The sequence below is a fragment of the Mobula birostris genome, chromosome 8 (genome assembly GCF_030028105.1).
Source record: "Mobula birostris isolate sMobBir1 chromosome 8, sMobBir1.hap1, whole genome shotgun sequence".
In the NCBI taxonomy this organism is placed as follows: domain Eukaryota; kingdom Metazoa; phylum Chordata; class Chondrichthyes; order Myliobatiformes; family Myliobatidae; genus Mobula; species Mobula birostris.
The window spans coordinates 45,132,856-45,149,283 of record NC_092377.1 but is presented as its reverse complement, the minus strand read 5'-3'; the positions used below and the strand labels follow the sequence as shown (position 1 = coordinate 45,149,283).

At 44.2% G+C, this 16,428-nt stretch overlaps 1 protein-coding gene across 5 annotated transcripts in view; it reads left to right on the top strand.

Annotated features, from left to right (window-relative positions):
• Positions 1-16,428, top strand: part of spata17 (spermatogenesis associated 17) — a 307,726-nt gene that overhangs the window by 2,699 nt on the left and 288,599 nt on the right. For 3 of the 5 annotated variants that reach the window (XM_072265100.1, XM_072265098.1, XM_072265099.1), the window contains exon 2: positions 2,219-2,308. The exons of 1 other annotated variant lie outside the window; for it this stretch is intronic. In XM_072265100.1, coding sequence (XP_072121201.1) covers positions 2,219-2,308 — 90 coding nt within the window. Of the gene's footprint in view, positions 1-2,218; positions 2,309-13,745; positions 13,900-16,428 lie in introns of those variants that run through there. One more of the 5 variants, XM_072265102.1, reaches the window with a different exon arrangement.

Here is a 16,428-nt window from a genome sequence, read left to right as displayed (position 1 = left end):
CAACCTTGCCCAGGCCTGCGTCCTGGAGAGTGAAGACTTTCCAGGCACAGATCTATGGTCTTGCCTTCTAATGTATGTACAGTGTAGTTGGGAAGATTAAGCCAAAACCGATTAGTGGGGAAAAAGATCGGCGCACATGCACACACAGGTGCCCATGCAAGGCTTCAGGTCATGGTAGTCTTTCATGAGGTAAACACAAACATCCTGTATTTGACTGCTACTTTTGTCCCTTATTTTGGAGTGAGAAAGTTGGCAACCCTAACTGTAAAAGACATGTTGAGGTGAGTTTAACCCTACTTGAACACCCCCCCCCCCAAGGTCCACAAAAATATTGTCAATATTAAACTGGTCCGCGGTGCAAAAAAGGTTGGGGACCCCGATTTAAAATACATGCCAAACCATTTAAACAGCCTACTCCCATTGTCCTGCACCAGGACCATGCCCCAACATACCCCTACCATGCATGTACCTATCCAAACTTCTCTTAAACCTTGAAATCAAGTTTCCATGCAGCACTTGTGTGGAGCAAGCTACCAGCACTCTCATGACCCTCTGAGTGAAGAAGTTTCTTCTCATGTTCCCTTTTAACTTTTTCACCTGTCACCTTTAACCGATGACCTCTAGTTGTAGTCCCACCCAACCTCACTCAGGAAAAAGGCCTTCTTACCTCTATACCCTTCATAATTTAGTATACCTCTATCAATTCTCCTTTCAGTCTTCTACGTTGTCCTAACTAAAGCCAAATCAAGAGGTAGCTTGTAGTATTCCTGCTCTGATCGCTGCTGAGAACGGTAATATCAGCACAGGCTAACTGTATGTTTGCAACCCTCCTTGTTTTGGCTTAACGCTGCTTTAACTGCATGTTCCCAGCAAGGGAACAACTAGAATCATAATTTTTATGTTTAAATTACAGAGTATCATGATGCTGCGAATCCAAAATAAAACTGCTAAAACTAAAACATTCAGCAGCTTAGACCTTCTGCTGTGATAAGAACAAAATCATATTATAACCTTTTTTTTTGTCAGAGCCGAACTGGGAAAAGTTTACAGACCTAATTTGAAATAATTCATTCTGTTTATAGATTATGCCCGATCATTTGTGTGTTTCAATACGTTTGAGTTTCTTTTATATATGATTCATTTAATCAACTTATTGAGTAATACTTGTCTGCCTGCTTTGCACTTTCTCTGTAACTTTAGTCTATGTTGTGTTATCTTTACTCGTTACTACCTCAATGTTGTAATGAAATTATATCTACGTATGACATGCAAAACAAAGTTTTTCAACTGTACTTGGTACATGAGACAATAATAAACCAATTTACCAATTAATACTTTTGAAGAGTTTTATCCTAATGTAGCTATAACTTTGAGAAAATTCTAGATAAAAAATATTAAGCCAGATATCAAGATTTAATGGAAATTGTGTCAGTGGTAGAATAAAACATTAGAACTTCTATCTGACATCCTTCTGAGAGTTTATAACTACTTATGGTTTGTTCTCATTTGAATCAGTGATGATTGTCAGCTTAGTAATGTGTAAAGTAGAATATCCAGAATTGTCATGACACCTGTTTACAACCTTTAATTAAATTGCCTTTGGCTAAACAAAATAATTCCTATGATTTTGCTGTCTGAGATGTGAACTACATTGATGCAATAAAAGGTGCTTTTTATGGTGTAGAAAATGGCCAAAGATAGGTTCTTTTCCTGTCTGATGTAAAGTGGTGTGCATACTTTTCCTCGTTCCATTTGCATCACACTGGTACCATGTTCTTGCATATTACCAACTTGTGATTTTGTTTCACCTTTTTGTATCATACAAGATGCAAGACCTCAAGAAATGACAGTATGACCATGCATTGTCCTTGTAAGGAGTTGTGATCCATGAACAGCTACTTCACATGCATGTACACCATTTATCAGAGACAACATAGTAATCCACTCCTAAGTTCCTAAGTTTTCTGTGGAATATACTTGGAGAGAGTTTTCATGAGAGTTCTCAAAATATTCTTTTTACGTTAGGGGGTAGAAAAATACACATTGAATATATATCCCATCTGTGTTGCATTTTTTTAAATTAGCTTTAAAAATCATGTTCTTACTTGTAACAGAAGGTTATTTTTAATAAAGATATGTTCTTTAAGCTTTTAAAACTGGCAGTAGGGTTCTTTCTAACTGTTTTAAATGTCTTTAATCAAATAAAAAAATATTTCAGGATTGCAGAAGAAAACCGACTGAGAGAACATTGTGCTGCTGTAAAAATCCAGAGCTGTTTTAGGGGGTTTAAGGTTCGAGCACATATCAGGTACAGAGAATATATTTAATTCTTAATCTATAATATGTCCAAAATATCTATTCCCATGACTTTACATTAACTACACTTATTATAGTGATTGTAATCTTATTCCAGAATAATTATAGCCCCCAGCTATTAATTTTTCTATTGCACTACTGTGGTAAACCATGTATATATGTTGTAACTGGATTATCTGTCTGGACACACCCCTCTGCTGACTGCCCCTGTGGTTGCTCCCACAAGAGTCCTGTATAAATGTGTTCACCTTGCCTCTCCCCCTCAGTCCGGGGGCAGACACTCACTGTGGAGGTCGTATTGTACAGTGAATAAAAGCCTTTCAGTATTTTACCAAACCTCAGTCTTTTGGAATAATTGAAGGTGCTTCAATTTTATTCGCTGTACGTTTTAAAACATGGAACAATCCCTGAGACCAGAAAAATTAGACCTCAATTCGCAAACACCTGAAGCTGGAAACGCTTTCGAACTCTGGCTGGCCTGATTCAAAGCGTATCTAGAGGAGATTAAAGCGACCGACCCCGTAGCGAAGCTCAGAGTTCTACTCTCCAGGGTCAGTCCACGGGTCTATTCGCTGATCAGAGACCAGCCGAACTACACCGGCGTGACGAACGCACTCAAAAGACAATACCTGCGGCCGATAAACAGTGTCTATGCTCGGCACCATTTAGCGACACGGCAACAACGCCCCGGGGAATTGAGTGCTGAGTTTGTCTGGGTCCTACAGACACTCGTGCGGGCCTGCAATTGCCAGGAGCTGACGGCGGTGCAGCATGCAGAACTCCTAGTGAGAGACGCCTTCGTCACGGGGACCAGGTCAGTGTACGTGCGCCAGTGGCTGCTGGAAAAAGCCGATCTTACCCTAAATTCGGCGATGGAGCTGGCTGATACGTTGGAGGCCGCTCTGCATAACCCCGAGGCTGTCCAGGCACGCGATCCCCCGGTGGCCTTGTGGGTGCCGCAGACCCTGCAACCTGCCGGCAAATCGACCTTGGCTGCCGCCAGTCATGAGTCCGCGAAGTGCTACTTCTGCGGACTGGAGAAGCACCCCCGGAAACGCTGCCCGGCCCGACAAGCTACCTGCTCCAGCTGCGGAAAGAAGGGCCACTTCGCCAAGGTCTGTAAGTCAAAACCGCGAGCGGGATCGAGCAGCGCCGCGTGCGAGACGTGGGGGTCGCCATCTTCCCTGCACACTGCCACCACATGAGAGACGTGGGGGTCGCCATCTTGCCTGCCGCCATCTTCCCTGCAGGCCACCACGTGCGAGACATGGGGGCGGCCATCTTGGTCGGCGCCACCTCCCACTGCCTATGACCAACGGGTGCTCATGGGGCACCCCACCACGCCGGACCACAACAGCGACCTCACCCTGGCTTCCGTGACCCTCGACCAAGCGCTCCCCACCAGCTTGCAAGGTCAATGATGGACATCCTGGTGGAGGGGCACAGGACAAGCTGCCTGTTTGACACAGGCACCACGGAGAGTTTTATCCACCCGGCCACGGTGCAGCATTGTGGACACATGATACGGCAGGTAAGTCGGAGTGTCACCATGGCCTCCAGGTCGCATACAACAGACATCTGGGGGTGGTTGTGTAGCGACACTAGTGGTGCAGGGCACAGAATATCAGGACTTTACGTTACTGGTCTTGCCTCAAGTGTGTGCCCCTGTGCTGTTGATTTTGGACTTCCAGAGCCACCTGAAAAGTGTGACAATGAAGTATGATGGGCCCCTCCCACCAATTACTGTTATAAATCCCCTGTTTTGTAGAGATATGTCACGTACCCCGCTATTGACCACACACACACACACCGACCCGCGCATCCCACCCAACATCATGTACAGGCCTGGGAAGCTCAACGAGCCCTCCGGTGCCCTATCCCGGGGAACATGCGCCAGCGCGCAGATCGACCGGCTATACGCCCTACATGTAGACCTTTGCCACCCGGGAGTCACCCGGCTTTTCCACTTCGTGAAAGCCCGGAACCTGCCTTACTCCCTTGAGGAGATCAGGATGATGACCAGGGACTGCCAAGTCTGCGCAGAGTGCAAACCGCACTTCTACCGACCCGAAAAGGCACCACTCATCAAGGCCACCCGCCCCTTTGAGCGACTGAGTGTTGACTTTAAGGGCCCCCTTCCCTCCACCGACCGCAATGTGTACTTTCTTAACGTAATTGACGAGTACTCGCGGTTCCCCTTCGCCATCCCCTGCCCCGACACCGCTACCACGTCAGTTGTAAAAGCCCTGCGCAAGCTCTTCACTCTGTTTGGATACCCATGCTATATCCACAGTGACAGAGGGTCCTCGTTTATGAGTGACGAGCTGCGCCAATATCTACTGGCTAGGGGAATTGCAACCAGTAGGACCACGAACTATAATCCCCGGGGGAATAGACAGGTAGAGAAGGAGAATGGCACAGTGTGGAAAGCCACACTCTTAGCCCTCAGGTCAAAGGGACTGCCGATCTCCCGCTGGCAGGAGGTCCTTCCTGAGGCACTCCACTCCAACCGCTCCCTGTTATGCACAGCCACCAATGCCACCCCTCATGAGCGGCTCTTTTCTTTTCCCAGAAAATCGACCACTGGAACCACCCTACCAACTTGGCTGACGTCCCCGGGGCCAATGCTGCTCCAGAAACATGCGAGGAGCAATACATACTCCCCGATAGTCGAGAGGTTCCACTTACTTCATGCGAGCCCCCAGTATGCCTACGTGGTTTTACCTGATGGGCTGGAGGACACGGTCTCCATCCGCGACCTGGCGCCCGCAGGAGCTCCGGGCCCCTACCCTGAACACTCTGTGGTGACTATTGACCCCGTATCCACCAATGTATGTACCTACGAGACACTGTGCACCCCAAACCCTCTACAGACACCACACGACACTCCCATACCGGGCGCGATGCACACGCACGAGGGATTACCGACGCCTAGTGTGCTGGCACCTGAAGTCAGGCCGGAGCCAGCACAACCACCATCGCCGGTGCAATCACCGCCGGTGCTACGTAGGTCACAGCAACGGACTCGACCGCCTGATAGACTTAACCTGTAAATATACTTCTTGTAAATATTGTCAGTCACTTCACCCTGCGGGACTCTTTTTAAAAAAGGAGTGGTGAATGTGGTAAACCATGTATATATGTTGTAACTCGGTTACCTGTCTGGACACGCCCCTCTGCTGACTGCCCCTGTGGCTCCTCCCACAGAGTCCTGTATAAATGTGTTCGCCTTGCCCCTCCCCCTCAGTCCGGGGGCAGACACTCACTGTGGAGGTCATATTGTACAGCGAATAAAAGCCTTTCAGTGTTCTACCAAACCTCAGTCTTTTGGAGTAATTGAAAGTGCTTCAACTACAGTTTTGTCACTCCCACTCTTTGTTTTGTACTGTAGGAGGACACCTTTTGCAAGGGTTTTGCTATTTAGTAATAAATTACCTTATGAAGTGAAAGATGATATCACAGAACAAAATCTCTGCTTCTAAAATGAGAATTGAATTGTATGTGCATTGTTTGCTTTAAATATTCATTACAACAAGATAAAAGCTTTCTCTTATCTGGAGATTATTCTTGGTTAGATAGACCATACGATATAAGGGAAGAATTAGGCCATTTGGCCCATCGAGTCTGCTCCACCATTTCGTCATGGTTGATCTATTTCCCTCTCAGCCCCAATCTTTTGTCTTCTCCCTGTAACCCTTCATGCCCTCACTAATCAAGAATCTATCAACCTCTGCCTTAAATATACCCAATGACATGGCCTCCACAGCCACCTGTAGCAACAAATTCCACAGATTCACCACTCTCTGGCTAAAGAAATTCCTCTCACCTCCTTTCTAAATGGGTGTCCCTCTGTTCTAAGGCTGTACCTCCTAATCCTAGACTCTCCCACCATAGGAAACATCTTCTTCACATCCATTCCATCAAAGCCTTTCAACATTCGATAGGGTTCAATGAGATCCACCCCCCCGCCCCAAGTCTTCTGAATTTCAGTGAGTACAGCCATCAAGCGCTCCACATATGATAAGCCTTTCAATCCTGGAATCATTTTCATGAACCTTCTTTAAATTTTTCCCATGTCAGCACATCTTGGATAAGGTTCAATAGGTGCCCAGTACTCCAAGTGAGGCCTCACCAGTGCTTTAAAAAGTCTCAACATTACATCCTTGCTTTTATATTCTAGTTCTCTTGACATGAATGCTACCATTGCATTTGCCTTTCACACCACCACTCAGCCTTCAAATTAACCTTTAGTGAATCCTGCATGAGGACTCCTACGTCCCTTTGCACCTTATACTTTTAAATTTTATCTCCATTTAGAAAGTAGTCTGCACTTTCATTTCTTCTACCAAAGTGCATGACCATACACTTTCCAACACCGTATTCCCTCTGCCACCTCGTTGCCCATTCTCTTCTCCTACTCCAGCCTCCCTGCTTCCGCAACATTATACCTGCCCCTCCACCAAGCTTCGCAGCATCTGCAAACTTGGCAACAAAGCCATCAGTTCCATTATTCACATGAATAACATATGACATTAAAAGAAACAGTCCCAATACAGACACCAGTGGAACGCCACTAGTCATCAGCAGCCAACCAGAAAAGGCTCTTTTTATTCCCATTCTTTGCCTCCTGCCAATCAGCCAATGCTGTATCTATGTTAGTATCATTCCTCTAATACCATGGGCTCTTTGACAAGTAGCCTTGTTTGTGGCAGCTTGTCAAAGGCCTTCTGAGAATGCAAGTACACAACATCGACCAATTCTCCTTTGTTTATCCTGCTTGTTATTTCTTCAAAGAATTCCAACAGATTTGTCAGGCAAGATTTTCTCTTGAGGAAACCATATCCTATTTTATCATGTGCCTCCAGGTATCCCAAAGCTGCATTCTTAAAAGTTGATCACTTTCCAACCACTGAAGTCAGACTAACTGGCCTATATATTCCCTTATGCTGTCTCTCTCCCTTCTTGAAGAGTGGAATAACATTTGCAATTTTCCAATCCTCTGGAACCATACTGGAATCTATTGAGTCTTGGAAAATCATTATTAATGCCTCCACAATCCCTTCAGCCACCTCTTTCAGAACTCCGGGGCTGAATGCACCTGGACCAGGTGATTCATCTATGCTCAGACCTTTCTGTTTCCCAAGCACCTTCTCCCTAGTAATGTCAACTTCACTTACTTTTGCCCCCTGACACTCTCAAACTTCTGGCTTACTGCTCATGTCTTCCACAATGAAAGCTGATGCAAAATACTTAGTTCTGTTACTTCCTTGTCCTTCAATACTACCTCTCCAGCATCATTTTCCTGCTGTCAGATATCTACTCTTGCCTCTCTTTTACTCTTTATATATCTAAAGAAACTCTTGATAGCCTCTTTAATATTACTGGCTAGCTTACCTTCGTATTTAATGTTTTCCCTCTTTATGACTTGTGGATGTTCACTTCAGGGCTATGGAAGATCGAGTAGTATGTCAACAAAATTTTACAGTGTTATGTATTTGTCTCAGTCACATTTGTATCAACATTTTTACCCATCTTCTTGCTGCCTGAACAGTGGCAAAGTTCTTCTTGTCCTTACCTACAACCTCATTAGACTCTGCATCCAACACATTCTCTGCAACTTCGACCATTCCAAGGGATTCTACCACCAAACACATCTTTACCTGCTCCTTCTCCCTGCTTTCTGCAGCCATTGCTCCCTTCATGATTCTCTTTTCTATCCCTCCCTCCCTTATTCTCAGAAGTGGCCAAAATGCAACACATGCCCGTTCTCCTCCTACTTCACTTCCATCAGGGCCCCAAACACTCCTTCCAAGTGAGGCAACATCTCACCTGCAAATCTGTGTCCAGTGCTCCCAATGCAACCTCCTCTGCATTGGTGAGACCCGTCGTAAATTGGGAAACTGCTTTGTCGAACACCTTAATTGAATCCACCAAAATCAGACCTTCCCTGTGGCCAAACGTTTTAATTCCCATTCCCATTCCCAATCCGACATGTTGGTCTATGGTGTCCTATTCTGCTGTGATGAAGCCATCCTCAGGTGGAGGAGCAACACCTTGTCTTTCGTCTGGATAGTCTTCAACCTGATGGCATGAATATCAATTTCTCCTTCTGGTAATCAATTTTTCCCTCCCCTTCCCCTTTCTTCTATTCTCCACTTTGGCATTTTATGTCTTCTTGTCACCTGCCTATCACCTCCCCCGGTGCCTCTCCTCCTTCCTTTCTCGTATGGTCCACTCTCCTCTCCTATCAGAATCCTTCTACAGCCCTTTAACCTTCCTATCCACCTGGTTCACCTATCACCTTCCAGCTATCATCCTTCCTCTCCCTGACCTTTTTATTCTGGCGTCTTTCCCCTTACCTTCCAGTCCTGAAGAAGGGTCTTGGCCCAAAATGTTGACTGTTTGTTCATTTCCATGGGTGCTGCCTGACCTGCTGAGTTCCTCCAGCATTTTCTGTACGTTGCTTTGGATTTCCAGTATCTGCAGAATTTCTGTCTCATGTTTCTAAATTATGTCAGTATTTATAATGAAAAATGTCTATGTAAATATTCCACGCTATAATCACTACAGCCAGTCTTGTTATATATTTTGCACATCCCAGCTCTTTAGCTTCAACTACAGTGAAATTTCCTATGTACAAATAGCTAGTTTTCAGCATTCATATTACATTTTACAGTCCCATTTTACTGCTTAAATTGTATTTATGATATCAGCATAAGACTGAAACCCCAACTTCAAAAATAAACTGAATTATATCTACTCAAAATTATGTCCCATCTTTTAAATACCCTTCATCTCAATGTTCTATTCGATCTTTTCTCTGTATAAAGTTGCAGACAGATCAATTAATATGTTAAGTATTTTGAAATTAGTGTATGAGCTGATATTCCATTAAGATATTCCCTGTTCAGAATACTGATTAAATATCATGTTCAAATATCTAAGAACATTTTATTTTTACTTTTTGTCTGTATATGTGCAAAATAAAACCAGTAGGTGGTGTTTTATTAAGAATTGCAGGATATAATGTTTGAAATGTAATTGATATAGTACTTTATCTTTAGAATGCTATCACAAATATCACCGTGGTATGTTAAAGAATTTTGTAATTCCATTCTTCTTGCTGTCTCTAATGTTTAGCTTCAATTCTCAATCTTTAGCTAGTCCCTGCCATTTTCTGATTATTGCTGTCCCAATATCAACTACTCCAATATACCTAATATATCTACTTCATGCATTTCTTTAGTCAGACTTTATGTTCATCTCCTTGGATTCTGATTTTTACAGCCTTGCTGGTAGCTTACTGCTGAATCCCTAGTTTCATGAAACAAAGCTCGGCTTCAAAATGCATTTATTCTAGCTCTCTGCCACACGTGGTAAATAACTTGCATATTGTATTGCCTTATAGTTTGTTGGTGAAAGTGGTCATTTGCTTTGGACTTTGCAGTTGAAAGAAATAAATTCTTCAAAACTCTCTTCTGTGAACATTCAAATAATGTGTTTTGTATGTAATAAGAGTGAAGCTTTTGAAAAAGCCATACAGTGCTTATAAAAAGTATTCACCCCCACCCCCCTTGGAAGATTTCATGTTTTATTGTCTTACAGTAAAATCACAGTGGATTTTATTTGTCTTTTTTGACACTGATCAGCAGAAAAAGACTCTTTTGTGTCAAAGTGAAAACACTACAACATGATCTAAATCAGTTAACAAATATAAAACACAAAAATAATTGATTGTATAAGTATTTACCAGTCTAATATCACTCACCAAATTATCACTGGTGCAGCCAATTGATTTTAGGAGTCACATCATTAGAAATTGGAGTTCACCTGTGTGCAATCAAGGTGTTTCAATTGATTGTAGTAAAGGAGGGGAGGGAACGTCGGCTCAGACCATGAGAGGCCTGCGTCAGGCATTTTCCTGCCGTACAAAGCGCAGATTGGAAGTCTGTGTGGGGCGCCACTCCTCGCACAGACTAGAGCAATGTGTGATTAAGTGCCTTGCTCAAGGGCACAAACACACTGCCACAGCTGAGGCTCGAGCTAGTGACCTTGAGATAACTAGACGAACGCCTTAACCACTTGGCCATGTGCCCAACTTAACATTGCAGTAAAAATACACCTGTATCTCGAAGGTCCAACTGCTGGTGAGTTGGTACCCTGGCAAAAGCCACACCATGAAGACAAAAGAACACTCCAAGCAACTCTGCAAAAAGATTATTGAAAAACACAAGTCAGGAGATGGGTACAAGAACATTTCAAAGTCACTGAATAGCCTTTGGAGTACAGTTAAGTAAATCATCAAGAAATAAAAGAACATGGAACAGCTGTAAATCTGCCTAGAGCAGCCTGTCTTCAAAAACTGAGTGACTGTGCAGGAAGAGAACTAGTGAGGGAGGCCACCAAGAGGTCTATGGTAACTCTGGAGAAGTTACAAGCTTCAGTGGCTGAGATAGGAGAGACTGCACATCCAACAACTGTTGCCCAGGTGCATCACCAGTGGCAGCTTTATGGGAGAGTGGCAAGCAGATAGCCACTGTTGGGGGAAAAAAAACTCACATGAAATCACAGTTAGAGTTTGCCAGAAAGCATGTGGGCGACTCTGAAGTCAGCTGGAAGAAGGTTCTCTGGTCCAATGAAACCAAAATTGAGCTTTTTGGCCATCAGACTAAACTGAATGCTTGGCATAAGCCAAACACCGTACATGATCAAAAACATCATCCCTACTGTGAAGCATAGTGGTGGCTGCATTATACTGTGGGGATGCTTCATTGCAGCAGACCCTGGAAGGCTTGTGAAGGTAGAGGGTAAAATGAATGCAGCGAAGTACAGGAAATTTATGGAGGAAAACCTGATGCAGTCTGCAACAGAACTGCAACTTGTGAAAAGATTTCTTGTCCAGCAAGACCATGACCCCAAGCATAAAGCCAAGGCTACAAAGGAACGGCTTAAAAGCAAAAAAAAGTTAATGTCCTGGAGTGGTCAAGTCAGAGTCCAGACCGCAATCCAATTGAGAACTTGTGGGTGGACTTGAAAAGGGCTGTTTACTCATGATTCCCATGCAATTGATAGAGCTTGAGCAGTTTCATAAAGAAGAATGGGGAAAAATTGGAGTGTACAGATGTACAAAGCTGATGCAGACCTATCTACATAGACTCAAGACTGTAATTGCTGCCAAAGGTGCACCTACTAAATACTGGCTTGAAAGGAGTGAATACTAATGCAATCAATTATTTTGTGTTTATATATTTGTAACTAATTTAGATCACTTTGTAGAGATCTGTTTTCACTTTGACACAAAAAAGTATTTCTATTGATCAGTGTCAAAAAAATTCAAATTGTATCCACTATGCTTCAATGCTGTAAAACGTGAAAACTTTCAAGGGGGGTGATTACTTCTTGGTGAGGTGAGGGCCTCCATCAGTCAGAGTTGACCATGCATGGACCATGTCCAAGCTCTCTGGATTTGCAAGCCTGGGCAGGACGATATGGAGAGCAAACTGTTGCCCATGTAGCAAGCCTCCCCCGCCCCCACACACACACATTAGATGAACCCAAAGGAACGGCAGAGACCGATATAGTTTGGTACCATGGTACTAGCAGTGTCGCAGGAGTTGCCAGTCAGCATTGAAGTCAATGTAGGACCACCTTAGGGACTCCAGCTCCGGATTTTTCCCTCGAGTTTTACTCCTGAAGCCTTCCCCGTGAGTGGGTATAGCCGCAAGGCAATGGAGGTTTGAGATCAGAATGTTCCTTCTCCTAGATGAGCTGCCAACACCCTCTCCCAAAGCGACTGCTTTTAAAGGCACCCGTAACCCACCTTTGCCCATTCTGTCTGTAGAAATGGTTGTGCTGTGTTTAGTTGCTAAGTCACGCCCTAAGACCACAAGATATAGGAGCAGAAGTAGGCCACTCACCCATTGAATCTGCTCCGCCATTCAATCATGGGCTGATTCAATTCTTCCAGTCATCCCCACTCCCCTGCCTTCTCCCCATACCCTTTGAAGCCCTGGCTAATCAAGAACCTGTCTATCTCTGCCTTAAATGCACCCAATGACTTGGCCTCTATAGCCGCTCTTGGCAACAAATTCCTCAGATTTATCACCCTCTGACTAAAGTAATTTCTCTGCATCTCTGTTCTAAATGGACATACTTCAATCCTGAAATCGTGCCCTGAACGCGTGAGGGCCAGAAGCTGGACTCGGTTGTCAGAGGCTATTTGAGGCGCACACCATTTGGAGCATTTAATAAAAATCTATAGTTTTTATAGGTACTGTATATAGGAGTCATGTAGAATGAGCACAATAAGCCCCAGTGACAGTGTATGGAGAATGGTAGGAGAGAAAGGGAGTGGGGAACTGCAGCATCCAATAGGGAGGAGGAAATCGGTGTGGGTTAACTAAAGGGACTTCAGAATATACATTCACAAATTCTTAAATTTAGCAAATCAGATCACTAAGATGATTTAAGAGACATACATGCTTTATTTTGTTGCTAGTTGCTAGAATTGTATTCTGTAACTGCATTCAATTATTGCAGGGAAAAAAAGCATTTGCACTGGAGAAGGTGCAAACAAGAGTTGTGAAGTTATAGAAACATAGAAACCCTACAGCACAATACAGGCCCTTTGGCCCACTATGCTGTGCCAAACATGTACTTACTTTAGAAATTACCTAGGGTTACCATAGCCTTCCATTTTTTAAGCTCGCTGTACCTATCCAAGTCTCTTAAAAGACCCTATTGTACCTGCCTCCACCACTGTCGTAGGCAGCCCATTCCACGCACTCACCACTCTCCATGTAATTAAAAAAAAACTTACCCCGACATCTCCCCTGTACCTACTTCCAAGCACTCTAAAACTGTGCCCTCTCATTTTAGCCATTTCAGCTCCGGGAAAAAGCCTCTTACTATCCACACGATCAATGCCTCTATTGGGTCACCTTTCATTCTCCGTCACTCCATGGAGAAAAGGCCAAGTTCACTCAACTTATTCTCATAAGGTATGCTCCCCAATCCAGGCAATATCCTTGTAAATCTCCTCTACACCTTTTCAATAGTTTCCACATCCTTCCTGTAGTGAGGTGACCAGAAATGAGCACAGTACTCCAACTGGGGTCTGACCAGGGTCCTTTATAGCTGTAACATTACCTCTCAGCTCTTGAACTCAATCCCACGGTTGTTGAAGGCCAATGCACCGTATGCACACTACATCTACTGCTGTACCATCATCAATGTGTTTGGTCACATCCTCAAAAAATTCAAACAGGCTCATAAGGCACGACCTGCCTTTGACAAAACCATGCTGACTATTTCTAATCATATTATGCCTCTCCAAATGTTCATAAATGCTGTCTTTCAGGATCTTCTCCATCAACTTACCAACCACTGAAGTAAGACTCACTGGTCTATAATTTCCTGGGCTATCTCTATTCCCTTTCTTGAATAAAGGAACAACATCTACAACCCTCCAATCCTCCGGAACCTCTCCCGTCCCCATTGATGATGCAAAGATCATTGCCAGAGGCTCAGCAATCTCCTCCCTTGCCTCCTACGGTAGCCTGGGGTATATCTCATCTGTTCCTGGTAAGTTATCTAACTTGATGCTTTCCAAAAGCACCAGCACATCCTCTTTCTTAATGTGTATATGCTTAAGCTTTTCAGTCCGCTGTAAGTCATCCCTACAATTGCCAAAGTCCTTTTCTGTAGTGAATACTGGAGCAAAGTATTCATTAAGTACCTCCGCTGTCTCCTCTGGTTCTATACACACTTTTCCACTGTCACACTTGATTGGTTCTATTCTCTCACCTCTTATCCTCTTGCTCCACATACTTGTAGAATGCCTTGGGGTTTTCCTTAATCCTGCCCGCCAAGGCCTTCTCATGGCCCCTTCTGACTCTCCTAATTTCATTCTTAAGCTCCTTCCTGCTAACCTTATAATCTTCCAGATCTCTATCATTACCTAGTTTTTTGAGTCTTTCATAATCTTTTCATTTCTTTTTTCACTAGCTTTTCAACAGCCTTTGTACACCATGGTTCCTGTACCCTACCATCATTTTCCTGTCTCATTGGAACGTACCTATGCAGAATGCCACGCAAATATCCCCTGAACATTTGTCATATTTCTGCTGTACATTTCCCTGAAAACACCTGTTCCCAAATTATGCTTCCAAGTTCCTCCCTAATAGCTTCATATTTCCCCTTACTCCAATTAAAAGTTTCCTAACTTGTCTGCTCCTATCCCTCTCCAATGCTATGGTAAAGGAGACAGAATTGTGATCACTATCTCCAAAACATTCTCCCAATGAGAGACCTGACACCTGACCAGATTCATTTCCCAGTACTACATCAAATACAGCCTCTCCTCTTGTAGGGTTATCTACATATTGTGTCAGGAAACCTTCCCACCATCTAAACCCTTTGCTCAGGGGAGATGTCAATTAATATTGGGGAAGCTAAAATCTTCTATCATGGCAACCCTGTTATTCTTGCACTGTTCCAGAATCTGTCTCTCTATCTGCTCCTCGATGTCCCTGTTACTATTGGGTGGTCTATCAAAAAACACCCAGTAGAGGTATTGACCCCTTCCTGTTTCTAACCTCCACCCACAGAGACTCAGTAGACAATCCCTCCATGACTTCCTCCTTTTCTGCAGCCATCACACTATCTCTGATCAGCAGTGCCATGCCCCCACCTCTTTTGCCCTTCTCCCTGTCCTTTCTAAAACATCTAAGGCCTAGTACTCAAGTAGCCATTTCTGCCCCTGAGCCATCCAAGTCTCTATAATGGCCACAACATCACAGCTCCAAGTGTTGTTCCACGCTCTAAGCTCATCCACTTTGTTCATAATACTCCTTGCATTAAAATAGACACATCTCAAACCATCATTCTGAGTGCATCCCTTCTCTATCACCTGCGTATTCTCCCTCTCACACTGCCTACAAGTTTTCTCTATTTGTGAGCCAAATTCCTCCATCTCTTCAGTTCGGTTCCCACCCCCCAGCAATTCTAGTTTAAACTCTTCCTTTAAAATATCTTTAGCAAACTTCCCTGCCAGGATATTGGTCCCCCTCAAATTCAAGTGCAACTCATCCTTATTGTATAGGTCACGCCTGCCACAAAAGAGGTCCCAGTGATCCAGAAATCTGAACCCCTGCCTCCTGCTCCAATCTCTCAGCCACACGTTAATCCTCTATCTCATTCTATTCCTATACTCACTGTTGCATGGCACAAGCAGTAATCCTGAGATTACTACACTTGTGATCTTGTTTCTCAGCTTCTTTCCTAACTCTCTGTAATCTGTTTTCAGGACCTTCTCCCTTTTCCTACCTATGTCGTTATTACCAATATGTACCATGACCTCTGGCTGTTTTCCTTCCCACCTCTGGATATCGTGGATCAGAAATATCCCGGACCCTGGCACCTGGGAGGCAAACTACCATCTGTGTTTCTTTCCTGCGTCCACATAATCACCTGTCTGACCACCCCCCCCCCCCACCAACTATAGAGTCCCCTATCACTGCCACCATCCTCTTCCTTTCCCTACCCTTCTGAGCCACAGGGCCAGACTCTGTGCCAGAGTCGTGACCACTGTTGCTTCCCCCAGGTAGTTTGTTCCCCCTCCCCCAACAGTACTCAAGCATGAGTCCTTGTTGTTAAGGGGACAGCCATAGGGGTACTCTCTAGTATCTGACTCTTGCCCTTCCCTCTCGTGACTGTTACCCACTTATCTGTCTCCTGAGGCCCCATTGTAATTCTTGCCTATAGCTCTTATCTATCACCTCCTCTTTTGTTGACCAGACGAAGGTCATCGAGCTGCATCCCCAATTCCCTAACCCAGTCCCTAAGGAGCTACAGCTCGACACACCTGGCGAAGGTGTGGCCATCTGGGAGGCTGGGAGTCTTCCAGATACTGTATCTCACATCTGACACCCAGTACAGGCCTCACAGACATACTTCCTATTCCTATTCTTATCGCCAAGGATGTAAAACTTAAACCTTGAGGAAAGATTGGATTGGCTAGAATTGTTTTCTTTAGAAAAGTGCAGGCAACAGTGTAACATGAAAGGACTAGGAAAATGGAATTGTATTTCTCCTTTTCAGAACAGTCAAAGC